The sequence below is a fragment of the Phyllostomus hastatus genome, unplaced genomic scaffold (genome assembly GCF_019186645.2).
Source record: "Phyllostomus hastatus isolate PE091 unplaced genomic scaffold, TTU_PhHast_1.1 phas_contig_209, whole genome shotgun sequence".
Lineage (NCBI taxonomy): Eukaryota > Metazoa > Chordata > Mammalia > Chiroptera > Phyllostomidae > Phyllostomus > Phyllostomus hastatus.
The window spans coordinates 15308384-15330233 of NW_025333735.1; the positions used below are offsets into that span (position 1 = coordinate 15308384).

Here is a 21850-nt window from a genome sequence, read left to right on the forward strand (position 1 = left end):
CACAGCTAGTAATGAGTAGAGTCAGGATTAAGTTCTATCTAATGGGTGCGATATTTTTTTTCTGAGACACGAATCAGAACAGTCACACAGAAAAAGATAAGTAAGCAAAGTTTGCTTGCAAAAGAATAGGATGCCACAAGAATCATGAACCCCAGAAGAAGATTCAGACCAAGCTAAAGCAAGCTAGCTTAAGGGAAAAAAGAAAAAAGAGGAAGGAGGTTGTACTGTGTTCTTTTTTCAAAGCCTTTGGTTAATAGGTTTGTATTAAATATTTACAGTCTGCGTGTGGGTTTTAATTTTGCTTTGATAGCAATACAATATTTCAGTGAATACATCATCTTGAAGCAGTTTCAAGATAGATCCTTCCTTCCTTCCTTCCTTAGTTCCTTCCTTCCTTCCTTCCTCCCCCCCTCCATTGTTTTGTTTTGTTTTGTGAATACAAGAAAGAGACATGACATAAATTCTCATGGTTCTGCTTCATCTGCAAAGACTAATGTGAATTCTTTTAAGCTACGATTAAAGATTTAGGCTCACAGAATTGTCAGAAGTGAGTTAAGAGTATAATGTTAAAGTTACAATGAAACAGAGGTGGCTGTGTCAGGATCTGAAAGCTCACACTGTGTTAGAACCATAGTAAGGAGACTGGAGAAGAAAAAAGAAGTCCTTTCTTGAATTTTCCATGAAAGGCGAGTTATAGCCTGGGTTTGATATTAATCTGGCAATTTACACAGTAGGTGTGGTTGTTACCAACATGCTAGGTGGCAGACTTCTAAATTTATTTAATGGTAGCAATTTTCTCCAAGACTAGACTAAGTAAGGATTTGTGTGGATTTAGAAATAAATTTCTTAATGTTAGCTTTTGTTCTATAAAAGACATCAGGAAATATTTTGAAAATTTTTTTCCCTAGCATCTATTACTAATTAAATTTAGCTGTAGATCAGGGTTAGGAAGTATGGGAATGTCTTTTGACTTCAGAGCTCTACTCGCCTCCGTAAACTTGGTTCTCAGTTGCAAACATCAGAATCTGACTCCAAGCACAGAGGGCATATGTGAAAAGGAAACCGGGGCCCAGGTTGGGAAGACAGGCAGGACCCAGGCTCTTCTGGATGCTGAGCGTCAGGCCCCACAACCCTGCTGCAGCTTGCTGCACACTGCTGGCTGGATCTGACATTCAAGGGTTCCCTCTCCTCTGTGTGGCTCCCTTAAGATTCAGACTCCTGGGTGCAAACCTTACTGCTTTAGCCCGTTTTTTTCTTTGTTTGATGTGTTTTTGTTTTTATCCTCTGGCTATATCAAGGGCTTGCTTGAAGGATCAAGCAACCTGCTGCTTCTTGTTTTTAAACTAAGAAGTAATAGCGGAAAGTAAGTGCTGGGATTTCTCTCCCACCAAAAGGAGAAAAGGATTTCTCTCCTTTTCTATGTAGGAAAAGTTTTTCAGGAGTAGGGTATTAATAATAAAAGGTGGGGGTCCATTGTTACCGTATAATTAATTTTTAGAAACCTTATTACAAGCGGAGCATGTGTCACTTAAGGAGGAGTTAGAGTGTCAGTGAGACTGGTGGAGAGGAAGCTGAAGAAACCCCACAAAACAACAACACACATTTATTAAATGCCTACCCTGTGCAAGTACTTGGGAATTACCATGTTAACCCCTTCCCATATATTATTTTATTAAATCTTTACAACTATTAATTAGTTTGGTAATTTTTATTTCCATCTTTTCAGTTGCAAATACTAAGATTCAAACCATTAGACAACTTTCTCTAATCATAGCCCTAGAAATTGGAAAACACTAGGCTTTTTTACGCTATCATGTTCTGTTTCATATTGGTTGTCTCTTTTTTATTAGTTTATTAAAACATTTTTAAATGACGTCACTGAAAATGTGCAAAAGAGAACAGATCAGTTGAGAACGGTCGATAGTCACAGGAACTGGCTGGGCCAGACAGTCGCAGGGACTGAAGGCTCCCTGCAAAGCCGCTGCTGATTCGTGCCTGACTGGCTCTTTTAGGCGCTTGGGTTTCTGCGGAAAATATTATGAAAATCTAGGTGCAGGTTGACAAGAATTTCTGCGTGTCTTACAAAAACCTGCTAATGGATTCCATTCACCGTGATACCTACAGTTTAGCGTTGTCTGTAAAGCTGTGGCATCAGTTTCATCCACTTCTGTCTGTCTGTTCGGGCTTAGAACATTCACATGTAGTGGTAAAGTTTTACTAGGCAAATATTTTTCAGCTAGTACAATTCACAAATATTATTCTTTTTTACCAAACTATTTATAAAACAAATAAAACTGTTTATTGAGTTCCCTTTGCCTAAGGAGAAAGTGTTTGACTACAGTCAAAATTAGAAAATGTGTTTTGACAGTTTTAAAACTTCCAGAATGATACAGTGCATTCTTGCAAACCTGCTTTCATCTTTTTTTCTTAAAATTATAGAGAAGAGAAAAAGCCTTAGCAAATCACAGTGTGTCCATAGCAACCGTCTAACATGGAATTCAGACATGTCACTCTCTAGTACCCACTCATCCAGTTCAAAGACTTCAGGTTCCTTAATTTAATCATCAAAGTCTTGAATTTGTCCACATTTATCATTCATAATCCATTTCTCCCCCAGCATCCTTACCTTCAGTCATAGATATCTATTTGCAGTTCCTAGAATGATTTACAGTCTCACTCTCAGAAGTATGAATGCTTAGTCTTTCAAAACTCCAGAAGTGTCTGTAACTTTGGGGGGCAGTGCTTGCCTGCTCCTGGAGACGGATTGAAATGCCCTTCCTTTATATTCCATAGTGCTGGTGCGTACCGTTTGCACTTAATGATGTACAATTACATTTACAACTGTCATAATATTTATAATGGCAATGAGGATTATTGTCCACAGTAGGCAAATGCTTACTTTACTATAGGCACTGAGTAAACCATTTCACAGACATAATCACATCTCATTCTGCCCATACCACTATGAGAGAATATTGTTATCTCCTTTTACAGATGAAGAAACTGAGATGTTAAGTAACTTTTCCAAGGTCACGGAGTTAACAAAAAGCAGAGTTGACTTTCACATCCAAATTTGTCTGATTTTATAGCCTATGCAATAAACCACTAAACTAAATGGCTTCCCTCTTAATATCCATTTATTTGTCCAATTCACTGTAAACTGCTTAAGAGCAGAGACTTTGCCATATTTGTCAATAAATCTTCCTGGAACGTAGCAGCCACTCAATAAATGAACATGGAATGAGTGAAGAAAGGAAGTTGTAATAAATAAAGTGGGAAGGACACTTGCTTTAGAATCAGAAAATCACAGTATAAATCCTGTCCCTAAGAGTTTTTCATATATTAGATATTTGCCAGAGAACATCTTGCATGTGTGCACAGCCCATGGGCACACGCAGCCCTGTGGTGAAGGCCAGAGGGAGCCGGCAGCGGCTGGGTGGAGGGGGTGGAACGGGGGACATCTGTAACAGTGTCAACCAAAAAAATTAAAAAGACTTTTGTTTCTATTAAATGGTTTTTAGTCTTTACATAAATCTTCAAGGTAGATGATATTTATCTGTTTTTCAAATTTTTATTTCATGTTTTTTACTTTCTGTGTAAGCAACTTGCTTTAAGGCCCACAGTTGGTGGTACTGAGAAAATTGAACCCAAGTGTTTTTGATTCCAAAACCACAATTCGCCCTTAACTAATGACTAATGGGTACTAATTCATACGGTAAAAGTTGTGAGAATTTTTAAAAACATATTCTTAGCTGTATTTTTTTATTTTTATTGTTTCCACATTGTTGATAATAATAAAAATGCTTAGAAAGATTAAAAACTACCTTTCAGATAGACAAGGATGAGAGACACAACATTGTTTTTGTAATGAAGAGAGAAGTTAATTAGAAACAGTGGAAGAAACCACTAGACAACAAACAGCTTCTCTAATGCCTGGTGTCCAAAGAAGTAAAAGACAAAAAGGATGTTTGGGAAGGTGCCCTAGGGATAACAATTAAAGAGTGAGGGGTTTCAGCAACAACAGGAAACAGTAAAGATAACAAAGGGGAAAACAGAGCCTCAAGAAATGTTCAAAGGTCACCATGTTTATGTTGCCTGAAGTCATTACTAGAGATGTCATAATTCAGAGGTTTTGGAATAAAAACGTAAGTGCAAGTCCAGAGTTCCAGCTGCCTTCACCATTGGCTAATCCAGAAGCTCAGCATTGGCATCAAGGACCATGGCTCGTTCCATCTTTTGCAGTTTGTGGTGGTGGCCTCATCCTGTCTATGGCTTGCTCCCTTCAGCTGGTGGGATGGTTGCTGATACAAGCTTCCTAGTTCACCTCTAGCAGGAGAGAGGTGTGTTTTTTTATGGCTGTCTCCTGAAAATAAAGAAATTTTTTCCCAGACAACCCTGGGGAACGTCCTTTTGGATTGCCTAGTATGGGTTCCCAACATCAAATCTGATCTGGGCACGTTCTGGTAGCTAGGGAAGGGGTCCACCCTGAAGCACTTAGGTTCAAATGAAAATAAGTGTGCTGATGGGAAGGGGAGATGGGAGAATGGGTGCTGGGTAGGCAGTCAGTAGTGCACACTACTTTGGTAATACTTGTGCAGTTTGATTGAGAGAATATATACATGCAAGGATCTCTAAAAGTATAAAGCAGTGGATCTCCACTGTCCAATATGGTAGCACTAGTCACATGTGGTTATTGTATACTTGAAATGTAATTACTTCAAACTGAGATATAGTGTAAGTATAAAATACACACCAGATTTTGAAGATTAAGTGCACAAATAATGTAAAACACTAATAATTTTTATATTGATTACATGCTGAACTATTTCAGATATATTAGGTAAATTAAAATATATTATTAAAATCAATTTGACATACTTATATTTACTTTTGCAAAATAATGTGGTTACTGTAATGCTTAAAAGTATATATGCGGCTTACATTTGTGGTTTGATTTACATTTCTTTTGGATACTGCTTCATTAGACCAATGACTTTCTAATTATTTTAGGCAAGGAAACTACTTCAATAAATATTTTTAGAGCAACAGATAAAAGCAGATCTGGTCTGATTCAATGGGATATTTCCAAGTCTCAATAACCAAGTCTCTATTCAACAATTCCTGTAAATCATTCTTGAAAATATGTACATGAAATATAGATTTTAAAAATGAAATCTCCAAAAATTATTTTCCTAAGATAATAATAGGAATACCTTTTTAATTACTTTAAGATCTTCTCTAGGAACCTAAGTAGCGGAAATAAAACAGGTGGTGAGGGACAAATACTAAATGATCTCACCTTTAACTGGAACATAATCAACAAAAGAAAAAAGCAAACAAAATATAACTAGAGACATTGAAATTAAGAACAATCTGACAGTAACCAGAGGGAAGGGGAAGGGGACAGTTGGGAGAAGGGTTTTCAGGAACTACTATAAAGGACACATGGAGAAAATCAAGGGGGAGGGTGGAAGCAAGAGAGGGAGGTGGGTTTGGCTGGGGTAGGGGAAGTGGTGGGGAGAAAATGCAGACAACTGTAATCGAACAACAATAAAATAATTTTAAAAAGAAGATTAAGGAACTCTTCCATGTTAAAAGAAACTTGAGACATAAAAATTAAATGTGATGTATGATCCTGGTATGAAGGCTGAACCTGAAAAACAACCCCATATGAGACATTATTGAAATAAGTGGCAAAACCTTAATATGGACTGTGAATTAAATAATAGTGTTGTATCTATGTTAAATTTCCTAATTTTAAGAATTTTATTATGAGTATATAAGGAAAACTCTTAGGAAATATAAAATGAAACTTTTTGGATAAAAATAAGAAAAATCAATCCTGTCTTCCTTGAATTCACACGTTAGGAGGGCACTAATGGATTCAGGTGTTGGGATCTGTTTATCTTCTCAGCGGAGCCTTGTAATCCCCATAAGAACAAAGCCCCGAGTCAGGAGAAACTCAGGCTGCTCCTTCATGTTTGCTTTCTTCTGGCTCCTGTTGCATACTGTGTTGTTGGACCAAATGGTAAGAATCGAAATAAGTCAACAGATGAGACAAAGTAAGCCTAAGGACTGGGAGAGCTTAGAGGATGAGTAAGTTATAAGTTTCCATTTTCCTGCATAATGCATAATGTGAATTTAATCTTCTTCAAACTTTCCTTAAACCTAGTACAAATTATAAGCGCTCACCATAATTTAAGTGATTTTGTAAAGTCTAATTCCCTGAAAAAGAAAAGCAGGGTCTTTTCAGAAGAGCATTCCAAAAACAAAGTTTATCATTTGTGATGTAAATATCTACGGTACTTCGTTTTCACCTGTCATCTATAGTGCATGAAAGGGAAGAGGGACTGTGAAGATGGATTACAAGGCTGCTACATAAACCTTTAATGGGTGATGGGGACAAAAGGGACCTGTGTGCCTACGGACATAGCGAGTTACCATTTCATGGTGCCATAGCCACATTCTTCTCAATTAGAATTCATATATGTAGGAAGTGACTCTTCTTTCTTTTATTATACTTAAAATCTGAAGAAGGAGAAGGAAGAGAAGAGGAGGAAAAAGAAAAGGAGGGAGAAGAAAGAGGAGGACAAGTAATACTTACATAGTACTTGCTACCTGGTGTACACGAAAGGAGAGAGCCACCAGAAGTGTTTGGTTGCTGCTTCCTTCCTTCGCACAAGAAGTAAAAAGGAATTTCCAACCCAGTTCGAGTAGTTCTCTTTAGAAAGGCTGAGGCATTGGAGGCTGAACTTCCTGTCATCATCCGGAAATCACAGAACGTTCTCAATGCCAAAAGAAACACTGATGCCATTTTGTGACACCTTAAACCCTTCAAGTTGTCAGTCTGGCAGCACACAACTACTTAGCCCCTGTGTACAGTCAACAGAACAGGTGTTACCAGGTGTTAACCATAAATAAAGCCGATGATTTTTATTTGGGTGTGTCGTATGTTGGGAAAAAGAAATTTAATTAATGTTAACAAGTTCCTATGCTCATACTGACTAGAAACCTGACACTGGCAGGGAATTTTGCAGGTAAGTTAAATGGTTACTGATGTCTCATATCTTAGACTCTGAGAAGTTGTGGCGTAGGAAGTTGAACTGATTGGTCTGGAGCTCGGAGTAGAGGGATAGCCTACAGCAGGTAGATTGATTTTGAAGTCATTGGAGTAGAAGAGGTCACCCAATGAGTTTATGCAAGAAATTACAATGTATTGTCCAAGTTACCACTCTCTCTCCTGGGGGTTGTCATGATTGTAAAGCCATATGTGTATAAGCTGATGTGAGGCACAACTTGCACCTTGGTGGGCTGGCCCTAGGTGGATGAGGCCCTCAGTTGTCAGTGGTTGTGGCTGGTGGACAGCCACCAGTTGCCACTCTTGTCTCCAGGTCTCCCAGACATACCCCTTCTCATTCTGCTCGTAGCTACTGTGGGTGAAGGTCTGCCCTACAGAGCCAGGTTTGAGGAGGTTGTGGATTGTCTGGGTCCCTTTCCTCTTCCTTGTTTTTGACCATGCTGGAGTTCAGCTCTGCCCACTCTTCCCTCCCCTTGTACTAGATGAGTGGTCTGAGGCAAGTTGTTCTCTGAGCCTTGATTTTCTCCTTTGTAAATCCAGGGACTCCTCCTTCCATTTCTATTACTCTGTGAAATGAAGTAAAAAATTCTCACTATGACTTGATAATAAATTGATATTGAAGGGAGGAATTGATTGTATTATATGAAATAAGGTTTGTGAATTTTAAGTTAATGTGTGGATTCCAAATATAAAGGCTCATTTGTTCTTTAAAAAAAAAAAGAGGTGGCTACCTAAAGTAGGACTCAAAAATACTAACATTTTCAGAGAAACAGGAGACCTTAAAAGAGACTGCAAAGGAGTATCTGAAGAGGTAGCAAGGAAATTAGTAACAAAACCAGAACAAATAGCAACCTGAGTATTAGGGAGGAGAGTGTTTCCATATAGGGCTACAGTCAACAGCTCTGATGTTACAAAAAAGTCCAATTAAGTAAGTGTCTAGTGGATTTTGAAATCGGTTGGTAGCCCATCCTGACGATTTGTGGACATGGACGCAAGACCATAGGAGGTTTAGGAATAAATTTGAAGATAAGGAGGGTAGGCAAATCTTATGAGAAGTCAGCAGTAACTTCTGGAGCAGTGTATGTAGGGCAGTATGAATCCACAAAACAGTTTATTTCCTCAAGGGAGGATAAATTTAGATATGCTAAAATGATAGCGGGAAAAGGCAAAAGTTAGAGATAAAAGAGGAGGGAGATAACTGAGAAAATAATGCCTCTGAAATTCATGTTGGATGGGATCCAGAGCACAGGTAGAGGGTTAGTTTCAGACAGAGAGAGGGCACCCCTGCTGTTCGAACCAGAGGAAAGGAAGGATTCCTCTGCAGGAGCAGAACGTGGTGGTGAGTGAGAGGCCATCTGACCAAGGTGCTTCCTCTGCGAGGTGAATTGGGAGAGTGGAGAATGTGTGAAATCATGTTCAATATTTTTGCAAATATTTTGACCACATGACTAATGGGCTGTAGGGTAATTTTGCCACAACAGATAAAATAACTGGTTGACAGTTTGGTTTTCATTGGGCAGACTTAATGCATTTATTCTAGCTGTCAGTTTGGTTTCACTTCTCCATGGATGAAGTTCTGGCAAGACTCCCACTTTAATATTATATAAATCTTAGCCCTCATGACGGTTTATACAGGGCTGAGTAAACGTGGTGATCTTAAGATAAGGGGGTTTTAATGCCGGATTGCAAAGTTATGTATAAAGCCAGATTGCTCACTAAACTAGAAAATGCAGCATACCAGTTTGCAAATTCTTCAGTGAGCACAGTCATCCCTCCCACTCGTCCAAAACAAGTTGACCGTGCTACAACATGTATGAAAGAGGTGGTTACTCCTTCACAACAGCTTTGGAGAGCATTAATGATTAATTAATTCTGTAGGTGCAAGTTGATGCCTCTCTTAAAGAGGAAAGAAAGTGTAGCAGAAAAGAAAAAATTGTGATGCCAAAGAGAGAGAGGATTTGACAAACAAAAAATGTGAAATACTATAAAGGAAACACTTTGAAGACAATGTATTTTCATTTTTCTCATTAGCCTTTTGAATTTTGTTGTTAATTTGTCAGGTTTCATTGTGTCCTTTTTAACTTCCCTCTTTTATTATTTTAATTTTTTTCTAGCAAAATAGTCTTATATCCAATTAGTTGTGCAGTGAAAATGCTTGCAATAAAGATATTTATGATAAAAATGGCAAAAATAGAACTATGCGAAATAGCCGCTGTGGTAGAGAGAGAGCCATCTTACTAGGGAATGACACCAGTTAGGGACTTGAATTCAAAGAGATCCCAGTCAGTCCACATTCAGCCAGTGTCCAGGCCAAGTACAAGATATATCCATTTGAATGCCCTTATCTGGTGACACAGATAAGGTCACAGCCACACAGATCCAAAAGAGAGCATCATTTTGACATGAGATGAAGTTAAAGAAGAATGTGTCGTGTCAGGCAGAGCCAGTCACCAGCCTGCTTTGTAGTCTGGCTGTGTGGCGCAGAACAGAGTTCTGCACATCACGGCTGTGGCTGTCCAGGAGTCATGGATGCTGGTCATTTACGGCTGCACATCCTTTTTAATATGCCGGAGCTAATTTGTTGATTAAATTAAAAGTTTCACTCCATTATAGAGTGTCAGACTGTTGGTCCATTAGCTGTTCATTAACTACCTAAGAATTCAAGCTAAAATGACCACATGATGGCTTTCGGGTGGACTGTGATACTAATAAATTATTTAATAGGTTATTGTTTATATCTAGGCTCCCAACTACTCTAAATTTAGTGCTTCTTTTCTAGATGTAAAAATAGCATGTTTATTGTGGAGAATTTGGAAAACAAAGAAATATGTAGAAAAAAAATGGAGATCATTCTAATTCCCACCCAGAGATAACTACTTCTAATATTTTTCTACATATATGCACAAAATTGTTTTTAATTGGATGATACTATGAAATAAACATTTGTTTTCACTTTTCACATCCTGAACATCTTTTCCTGTTATTAAATACTTTTCAGGAACATGATTTTAAATAGCACCATTGGAATACATATATAGTATGCATATCACATGTTATGCAAATCAATGGATATTCCATAATTTAACAGTGCTCTATTTTTGGTCATTTAAGTTTTTCTAATTTTCTTTTATATTGAGGCAAATATTCCTGAACATATTAGTTTACACCTCTGATTCCTTTCTTAACCATTTACTTGTTCTTAATTGTCACTAACAATGTGGTTATCTGAGTGGGTATTTTGGGTTTAAATTAAACTATATTTTGGCAGGGAAAAAAAGCTGTTTTAATGATAAACATTTTCAAGGATTACTGATCTTTAAACCTTAACAGAGACACATTCTCTGGACTTTCTCTTGACACCTGATATATAAAAATATGACTATAGTAAACATACCTCTTCTGAAATGTATATCACAAAGCTAATCCTTCATCTATACTTAAAAGTATCAAATAATTTATAGAGTAGATTTTGCCTTCTCCCTTTCAGCCAGAATTTGAATACCTACTTAGCTACTGACATATTTCGGCCATTCTAATAGGAAGGTGAGTATTTATCTAGTCGTATATGTACCAAGCTATATTGAGCCAAATCACACAGAATTTACAATTCATGCTAATTAAAGGAAAGAGTAATGCTTACTACATAATGTGATGGCAGGGTTTTTTTCTTGAAGCAACTCTATTAGGTAGAAATCTGAGGAAATCAGACACATGGGCAACACATTCATTTCCTTGCACTGTGTCCCTGCACACCCACTGTTGTGTCTCTGAATGACAGAACATTCCGTCCTGGAATCGTTTGCAACGGTGCCATAGCCTGGGGCCTGGGAAGAGATGTGCTCTGTACATTGAAGGTGTTGGTAATTCTGATCTCATTTGCACTTTTGCAACTGCACTACTAGATGGAGAAGATATTTGGTAATTGTTATTAATCATATTTTAAAGAAGGGAGTAGTTTAGATATAAAATTAGATAACTGATCCCAAAACTATTGATAGAAGCAGAGTCCAGTCAGGTTTATGGCAGGTCTTTGACTCCTGTTCCATATGTTTGCCAGCCTGTTGATTCTGAAACCATGTTCCCCTAAAGCTTTATGAATCTAGTACCTTGTCCTCTCTCACTGTCCACTTTCTAACTTTGTCATTTTCCTCTCTCCTCTCTTTACCAAAACACATCCTTGAGGTTTTCCTGAAGAGGAATTTTGTCTTTCGTTCCACATCATTAACCTTTCAGTTTCTTTTCTTTTTTAAAGATTTCATTTATTTATTTCTAGAGAGATAGGAAAAAAGGGGGAAAGAGAGGGAGAGAAATATCGATGTGTGGGAGACACATGGATCAGTCTCCTCTCACGTGTCACCCCATGACACCCGGCCTGCAACCCGGCCTGCAACCCAGGCATATGCCCTGACTGGGCTCTGTGGAGCAACACTCAACCCACTGATAGTTAAGTGGTTTCACGGGCCCAGACCGATTTCAGTGTATTATAATATAGGACATTTGTCAAACTATAGAGGGAATTTCCAGTAAAGCAGGTTATTTTACCAGGCCTAACAATAGAACATTATGAAAAACAAAAAACCATAGATCAAAATTGGCTGTGTAGGAAAGTTCTCTTACACACTTGTATTAGAATTAAACTGGAGACTTCTGGCCAAGATGGAGGCGTAAGTAGATACACTTTGCCTCCTCACACAACCAAAAGAAGGATGACAACAACATATTTTAAAACAAAAGAACTTACATGTACAACCCATGGACGTGAACTAAGGTGGGGGAAATGCTGGTGGGAGGTGGGGTACAGGGCAGAGGGGAATAAAGGGAAGAAAAAAGTGGGACAACTGTAATAGCATAATCAATAAAATGTATTTTTTAAAAAAGAAATAAACTGGAAACACAAAAATGATACATAATGGAGCCTAAGAGCAAGTAACCAATTTTATTTCTTTCTCCACAAATTAATTTTTCTGTGTTCACTCATTTGTCATCTTCAATAGATATTTATAGCCTATAATCCAAGGTACTTTTGAACCAAGGCATGAAGTACTGAAGATTTTTGAGTGTATAGTTACACTATTTTTCAGACCATAAAATGCACCTAGGTTTTAGAGGAGGAAAATAGGGAAAAAAAATTTGAAGCAAAAAATGTGGTAAAATATTTAATGGCATAAATAACATAATATTTCACCAATGTAAATGTAAAGAGAACTCAACAGCAGCATTAACAACCATTATTCCTCCCAAATTTGGGGGGGGGGGAAGTGTACCTTATACTCTGAAAATATGGTAAATCCTGCTGCAGTAAAATAAAGTCCAAATGCAGAATACTGAAAACAGTTTCCTTTGGTTTGTGCTTTGCACATTTAAAAGATCATTATCACTAGGGAAGGGACAAGTCTTTTTTTTTTTTTTTTTCCAGTTAAGATGAAGCAAGGTAATTGCCTCTGACACTAGCCAGGAATAGAGAATTTAGAAGTCACTGATAAAGTTGTGTTCCTGGTTATCACAGGTACAAAGAGTTCTCTGTTCCTGCTGATAACCTGGGGAGAGGCAAGAGGCCTAGGTGAGTCAGATGGCTCCTGGGGAAGGTGCTGGCAGAAGAGCAGCAGCTCTGATCAGCCAGAATTGGTCTCAAAGCTCCTTTGACAACTAGCTTATTATGTGAGGCCAATTGGAAAGACCAATCATGCAGAGTATGCATGCATTTGCTTAAAACAAAAAAAAAAAAGCCTCTGTGCTGTCAAGCATCCTGTTATTTGGTTGTTTGCTGTCTCTCTAAAAGGAGTAGAATTGGACTTACGGGAATAGTTAATTGTACCAGAAATTTACATACTCATGCCCAAAGGTTTTCTCCCAAAGTCTGACCCTCTAAAAAATATTTGCAAAAATTATAATCACTTTTTAGCTCCTTAAATATAGGGACCTCAACAGAGAGATGCTAACTTGCATTTATGTTCAAACATAGATGATGAATTTGGGACCCTCCTTCTGTTCCTTCTGCCATTTGGAAATGGCAGTATCGTGCTCACAACTCTAATTCAAATTATCTTCCTATTGCACATCTCAGAGCTTCCGGAAAAAGCTGGAGTGTCCCTCCCCATGTGCCAGCTATTGCTTACAGAGTTTGACTTTATAATGTCATAATCACTGCATTGCCAATAGTAAATTACTGGAAATTACAGTCAAATTACCCATGTAAGCCATGTGAAACCTATATTAGCCTAATAAAAATAATTTAGTATTATTAGCCTCATAAATTTTTTTAAAAATAATCAAAGAGAACTGTATAAAATGACTTAAATCCCATTTTAATAAGTGGTTTTGTAAATTTTCCTGATTATAAAAAGTTGAAGAAATTTAGTACTTTATTATATAAGAGAAAATGAAAATGTAATTTAAGTGAGTTTTTAGGTCATTCTAGACCAGGCTCAGAACACTTTCTGGAAGATGGTTAAGTGGTCAAATATATTTCATTATTGGATGAAAACAGGGGCTGAAAGAGCTAGATAAACTTTTCCAACTGTTTATAAAAAGAAGAGAAAAGAATTACTAGCCACATATTTTTAAAGACAACTAAGTTGAAAATATAGTTTTATACCTTTTAGTCAAATATACTGAAATCTAACTGATGTCACTACATAACAAGAATTCATTTTACATGTTGCAAATTTAGAAATTGAGATAATTTGGACAGGTTTACTTTTACTTTATTTATGATAAAGTTTTCTAAGAAAGTGAACAAAATAAACGGGCTAAGATGTTTCATCCTACCAAGAGGGAATAAATCATTTTCAGGCTCATTCCACCCCAACCCCTCTCAACATTTATTGAGTGCTCACTCTGTGGGCGTACTCATTTTCTACTGTAGCTCTCTAACCTATCACTGTAAACTCGGTGGCTTAAGACAACACAAAGTTCTCTTAAAGTTGTACTGATTAGAAGTCTGATGCACTGGGCTAATACCAAGTATCCACGGGGCTGCATTTCTTTTCTGGAAGCTCTGAAGGAGTATCTGAGATTGGCTTTTTTTTTTTTTTGCCTTTTTCCATTTCTAGAGGACATAATCTACATCCTTTAACTCATGGCTTCCTTCCCTCATTAAAACCAGCAACATTATATCTCTCTGACCACTTTTTGTAGTCACATCTCCCTCAGACCACAGCTGGAAAAGATTCTCAGATATTAAGGACCCATGTGATATATTGAGTCCACCCGGATAATCCTGGACAATCTCCCCATCTCAAGGTCCTTAACATTAATCTCATCTGCTACATCCTTTTTGCCATGTGTGATAATCTATTCACAGGTTCCAGGAACCGGGACCTGGATCTCTTTGAGGGGGCCATCTGCGTGCCACAGTATAAGGCAGTGTTCAGTTCACAGGGCTCTGAACCAACATCAGAAGATACTAGTGTAGAAATATAATTCTAAGTAAATTTAGTGTATAATAAGTATAATAAATTCATATTTATTAAGGAAGGCAACAATGATCAACTTCCTTTAAAGAAAAGGCTTCCCTGAAATGTTTGAAATGTTTTTATGTACATAAAATTTAAAAAATAATTTAATATTGTTTACTAGTAAATGATTAATAGTAATAATTCCATTGCCTTCTACAAGTTTATGTATTTTACATAATTTAATTATAATAATATAACTGTATATACATAATACTGTTCTATAATCTGTTGTCTTCACTTAATTCTTAAGCATACTATTATGTGAACTGAATGTTCTCTTCTGCCCCTTGAACAAGGGAGAAGGACAAATGGAAAACAGGGCTCGGGCAGCACAGAGGCTCTGTCTGCAGCCAGTGCCCCGTCCTGGGCTCTGTCGTGCCTCCTGACCAGCCTCACAATGAGCCGGGCAAGGGAGCATTGAGACCCATGTGGAATAAAGTATTTGTATTTTATTAAGCTTTAATCCTGTTGTTAGAGATTCATGTGTTTACAGATTCTTGCTAGTATAGATAATGCTTCACTGAACATTCAATTATTTGTACATCTGTTTTCTGCTTTTATTGAATAAATCCCTTGGAAAAAAAATCCTTTGAAAGAAATTATGGACTCAAAATACATGGCTACGTACTGCTTGCCTACCCATTCATCTCTTCTTATTTATTTATAGAACCATAGTTTTGTTCAGGCATTAGGTGGTACTTTGGTCAAGGACCATGGGGTAAGCCCCAGGAGGTGAAGTTGTTTATAAGCCAAACCTGAAAATTTCTGTCTCCTTTGCCAGTGACTGATTTGAGAATTACCTGTGATTCAACTCTGTCCAAGAAGACCAAGTTGAAGTTTCTATAGCTGGTGAGGGTTTGATAGGGCTGGGTTAAGGCTGCTGCATCTGTGATGTGCCAGCATTTCTATGCACCACCTGGGCATCTGTTTTTAGTATAAAGCAGAGGAGAGGAGGAGCTTGGATGAGATTGGAATAAGAGTAAAAGGCAGTGCAGAGTGTGAAACAAAAGAAGAGTTCCAAGATGACTCTGACACACGGGGCCAGGGTACCTGTGTAAGAATGAAAGTGCCACTGTTGGGACTGTGGGATTGTGACTCACGTGAATCATATGCTTAGGGTTATTGACTGCAATTTGGAATATGTGGCCTGAGGACAGAACACCCCAGTAAGTGTGGGCCTCCAGAGGGACAGTGGTTTCAATGGAAATGTACTGTGAGCAAAAAATAAAAACCCTACATATAGCTTAAAATTTTCTAGTAGCAACATTTTTTAAAAAGTAAAGAGAAACTGGTGGTGTTGATTTTAATAATGTATTTTATTTAACATAATATATAAAAAATATTATCCTTTCATTATATAATCATTACATATTCCAGCATTTCAGTTTGCTCTGGTCATATTTCAATTGCTTAATAGCTGGGTACCTAGGAAGACAAATTAGAAACCAGTTATAATGTCAGCACCTTTCTTTGCTTGTGAATGTGACCCTATGATTCAGTTGTTCTTGCTTTTTATTCTTTTTCTATTATGAACAATGCCATGATGAACAGTCATATGCACAACTCCTGCTGCAGAATTTGGGATGTATATCCCCAGGGGTGGGATAGCTGGGGGAAGCAGATGAAAGAGTGCCCGGTTGTTCTCCAAGGCAGCGACTCGAGTTCACACTCTCGCTGTCAGTGTGTAAGAGTCCTTGTTGTTCCTCATTCTTGCTGACATTTGGAGAGGTCACATTTCTTCATTTTTTGCCAAATTGCTGGATATAAAATGGTTTGTTATTTTTGTCACAATTCGCATTTATCTAATAATTAATGAGCTCAAACACTTTTTTCAGATCCATATGAACCTTCAATATTTCTCTTCTGTGCAAATCACAAATATTGATTCACTCAAATGTAAATATGTATATTACACACTATATATCATATATTAATATATTCACATATGTGTTATATATTCATTCGCAAATATTTATTGGACACTATCTGCTACACATTGATCTAGGTAATGTAAATATACTTGTGTGGGGAAAAATAGTCCCAACTCCTGCCCTCATGGAGCCTACGTTCTATGTGAGCAGGTGGTAAGGAGGGAGAGACAAAAGGAGAGTGAAATACCGTGTGCCGTGTGATGCTAGTGAACCATGGTCAGAGTCTGGCTTGGCCATTTCACATCATTAAACCTTGGTTTCTGCAGTTGTGAAAAGGAGGAAGCAATCATATCTATCGTATATTGTTTATTAAATGCACATGAAGAACTTGACACAGTACCTGGCAAATTGTTAGGACTCTGAAAATGTTATTATTATTATTTTCCCCTTTCTTGCTTCTACTTTTTCTTCAGTGATTTTTTTTTTCAGTTAAACTACTGAAGTTTAAGGTTGAATGCATTTTGATTTTGTTGAAGTGTTGGCTCTCATTCGGGTATCAGCCTACTGGTGTTTTCTGCAACAAGACAGATGATTTTGGCTAATTTTGAGATGTGTTATTTTGAAACTTCTTAAATCCCAAGGATCAAGAGCCTGAGAACATACTCTTCTTAAAAAAGCTGTGTCACGTCAAATAGCCAAAAATGTTGGAACATCCATAGGAATGTCTTGTGTAATTCAGAGCTATGTTCTGTGAATATAAATTTTGCTTGATCATTTCATTGCAACCACCAATTTATTGTAAACTGATTATGTGCAAAGTACTGTGCAGAGGAACGGAATATGACCTTATTAACCTTTGGGACAATTATTGTCCTTCTTTCTTAGATAATGATGTTGAAAATGATCTTCAATCAAGCATCAGTTGAGCACTGCAAGACACAACCAGAAAAGCAGAAAGAGTGCAACTTCTTCTTAATAGCTGTCCGCCTGGCTTCGCTGAACCAGATCTTGGATCCCTGGGTCTATCTGCTGCTAAGAAAGATTCTTCTTCGGAAGTTTTGCCAGGTAGCAAATGCTGTCTCCTGCTGCTCTAATGATGAACAGAAAGGCCAGCCTATCTCATTATCCAATGAAATAATACAGACAGGAGCATGAAAGAAAACACTTAATCAATTTGCATGTTCACCGCTTTCTGCAACAAATAGCCTTAAACCTTACTGTGAATTTAGGCATCTCTGGCTTGCCATTGTTTATGCATCAAAGTAGAATTTTTGATGTAGGACTGAATGCTCCCAGCATAGATAATTACCTGTGCCAAAAGTACTGAAAAACAAAGGAAAATATATGAAATAACAGTCTAGTGTTTTGGCTTCTCTGCCATTTGTAGCTGAATATGTGATTATTTATAAATGATCTTCATCTGTGCTGGGTGGGTGGGGAAAGTTCTTATTCCAGTATACTGAGCACACAGTGGGTTTAATGTGTATATCATTGAAGACAAGGCAACTGTTTGGTTCTGTTCAGAGTCCTCGGTCTTTTGTGTTCTCTTTCACTCTCTACTTCTCTTTCTCTCTGTGTCACTCTTTTGCCCCCTTACACTTTTCTAAAAAGTTGAACTAAGATTAAAAAATGTATCTACAATGTTCATTGGTATTAATGTTATTTAAGTATTTTTCAATATGTAAATTAGCTGTGAAGGTTACAAAGTTTAAGTTTTGGCTGTGTTGGTAATTATGTTTACTTACTATCTGAATAAGAGCCAATTTCATTTATTTTAAGTATGTGTGGACTTGTTACTGTTCAAACTGCTGAACATTCTTCCTTTTGAACATACCTTTAATTCCTACAAGCCTGGAGAAGATTTGTGAACCTGACCATGAGGGTCAGTGCAATGACTTTTCAGAATGCATTTAAGGACTAATTTGAGCATTAAATATAAGTATTCTAGTTAATTATCTCTGATTTTTCTACCAAAAGTATTCTCTAGTCTTTGGGATATTTAAATACTAATTCTGATTCTAAGACCAATAACATTTTGAGAGTTCCATAAAGACTTTCCATAGTTTGGCCAATTTATTGAATAAGGAAATAATAATATTGACCTTCCTTGCAGTACTTTCTCTGCCTTCCCCTCAGAGTAGCTCTATCTAAATACTTATCATTAAATATTTTTGTTATAGTCTACATGTATACAACCTTAATAGCTAAGCTTTATATCTTTTAGGCACAAGTAGATCACTACTTTAAATTTTGATAATTGTACTTTTTAAAAACATTTTCCCAACAAACACAACAATCTTTTAAGTTAACCCTACACAAAATGTTCTTTGTATTCTTGGAAGCATTCATTTTGTAAACTAATTAACATTTTCTCATGATTCTAATCTCCAGGTTACTTTATTGCTCTCCTAGTTAAAAAAAAAACTTGAGATTTTTTTTATAGTAACTCCATTTGTCTTTGAGTTTTGTAGGTGTTTGGAAAAGAATTAGCTTTAACAGTTACCATGTACCTATTAGATTACTGTTTATACCAGCCTAGGTCAGTCAGGAATGGTCATTTTAAATGACCATGTCAAACTGAGTAAGAAGATGAGATCTGCTGGGAGTACTCATGATAGTTCTGTGAATGTAGGTTTTGGAAAAAATGGTGATAAATGACCTATATGAACACCCCATTTTAAAATCTTTCTATGCCTTAGTTGGATTATCCCACAGGTCACTTCCTTGAGGTATGAGACAAAACCATCTACTTCAGAAAAAAAGTTCACTTATATGACCTTGTAATAAAAAGGCTTTACATCTTGAGTGGTCTTCTGACTCTAGGTTATAATCAGATAGATACAGTACAATGTGGATTTGAACGGTGTGAACGCAACGTGGTTATTTCTCCCAACACTTAGTACCGCACTTGGGATACAGAAAATGCTCAAACTTTGTTCAGTGAATGAACGAATAAATGTCTGCCAAACCCGAGTGCCATCGACAAGGAGCCACCACACGGCTGAAGTGCTTTATGCCATTACACTTTGTCAGGCTGATGAAGTGAATGGTCCCTGCTTATTTAATTACAGAAATACGAATTTATCTTCAAATATGTAGTGTCATATTGCTGCACAACAAAGTGCTTTATTTGTATTAATAATTTAAGATACTGATAAATCCAAGAGATAATGGAGATTACTGTCAAAGAAAAATCCCTTTTTATTCAACCACAGAAATGCATAAAGATGAAAGAGCCTGAGACTTATTCTTAACCACAAAATAAATTAATATTCCACGGACCTGGTAGGAGTAGAAAAATGGCAGGTTTTTGAGGTGGAAAAGGAAGAAATTATGAAGGAGCATGTGAGTTTTGTTATCTAGGCAGCCACTTGTTAGTCCAGGGAAAATCTGACAAGAAATAGAAGTCAAATAATTTTAATCTTGGGATGATAGTTAAGGTTAGATTTCATAGACATTGTGCAGAGGCTCTAGATGTGTTTTGGAAATGGACATCTATAGTCATTATAGGAGAGTAGGCCTATTTCCAAATTTAAGTTCATTGGCCTTAAAATTCACTCTCATATACTTAGTTTATCTGAGCAGGAAAAAAAATGCATGCATAAGTTATGACAATTCCTAAACTTCATATTATTGGTAAAATAAATAGAGGTCTAGGGGACCACGTGTAAAGAAATGAGTGAGTAGAATGTGGAAATATAAGTAAAATCAGCCATCATATATTTTACAAAGGAGACCTGATTTTCTAATGGTAAAATTGTACAGCTGTGCTGAGTCAAAGAAGAAAATCATGACATACTACCCAATAAGAACAGTTTGCTTTTCAAATAAAATAGGTGTGGTAGATGTCCTAAACATATTTTAAGTTGAAAAAGGTAATGCGTTATCTCAAAATTTACAAAATTTACCTATTGCTGTATCCAAGAAATTTCAAGGAAACCTAAGTGTTTAATCATGCCAAATTTAAATGAAAATGAGTTTAAAAAAGTGAATATATATTTCTACTTAACACTTTCTTAGTATATGAAAGATCTCAGGACCATGTCACAGAAAAGAAACCATAGAAGCTCATGTCAAAGGTAACTGTAGAGACCCTGTGAGCACGCTGGCATACTGAGACTTTTCCAAGAGTATTTTAAAACGTGGTCATCCTGTGCCAGTATTCTAATATTAAATTTTCAAGTAAATTACACTTTTTATTTATTTAATGCTTTTTATGTTTTTGTTGGTTTTGACTCCAAATTAGTAATTGGCTTCTAATCTGCTGTTGTTTCCACAACAACAATTATTTAATAGTTCTTTTGTATTGGGATCACATTGGAGACAGAAAATAGTAAAATTTTGTTCTTTGTAATTTTAGGCACATATATTTATTGCCTACTTCTTTTCATAATTTAACCCCAAAAGCTACTCTTGAAATCTACAGGATACTGGAAGATGAGTAGCACAGAGAGACTGCAGAGTATTTACTACTGAGACCATATGGAATAATTAAAATTTATATGATTTATCTCCATGAAAAGTTTAGGCCATATTCCATGCCAAATCTTCACAGCTGCTGGTTTATTGCTGGTTTTGTGCTCATATGTGTCTAAAAAAAAATCTCTAAAACTGATGTCTAAATAAATGTACAGAATTGTTCATTGAATGAATTACATCATTTTCAAAATGTGGCTAAGCCCATAAGTTGCAATAAAATGATATAAGAGATGGCATACACCTGATGTTTCACCACCCAGGTTGTGATAGAACCAATGTACAAATTTGAAAAGCAACCTAAGACTCACATACATACTTGTTAAGAAGCTGAAGCTCAGTATGTTATGACAACTAATAGGTGGTGATTACATAGGAAGCATGAAACAGAAAATTAGGGAACTTTTTTCCATAGAATTTCATTATATTGGTATCATTTATATAGATGCTAATCTCATACTAATGTCCATATTCACCTGGATTACTCCAACCAAAAAGATTTTAATTTTATTATGAATTTGTATTTATGGTTATCAAGTAAAATCTTGTTTATGTCTTCCCTGAATGCATCAAATATACAGTAAAGTCATTTTCTTCAAAAAACAATGAACAATTCATTTTTAAGTCAGATGTGAAATATCTTCAAAACATGCCACTTAACAATTTCATCTCACTCTCTCCTGTTCTCTACTCTTTTAAGGGATGAAAGAAAAGAAAATTTTTATTTTATATATTCTCTATTTTATAATTCCTAAAAGGATGATTGTATGTATTTAAAGACTTAAATTATTTTATACAAGTTGAGCTGCAAACCATTATATTACCATACCATCAGCTGAGTACTATTTTCTTGATATCTGATTGAAGTATAATTTAATCAAATATATACCATATTCATTTATATATCACATTTTCTTTATTGAGAATTAAAATTATTTTTTTCAATTTTACTTCAGCTTCATAGCATA

General features: G+C 36.5%; 1 protein-coding gene across 1 annotated transcript in view; it reads left to right on the forward strand.

Moving 5' to 3' along the window:
- The window catches only part of PTGER3 (prostaglandin E receptor 3), a 77917-nt gene that overhangs the window by 16372 nt on the left and 39695 nt on the right, over positions 1 to 21850 (forward strand). Inside the window, exon 2 of the mRNA XM_045835308.1 lies at positions 17292 to 17471. Coding sequence (XP_045691264.1) covers positions 17292 to 17471 — 180 coding nt within the window. The remainder of the gene's footprint in view (positions 1 to 17291; positions 17472 to 21850) is intronic.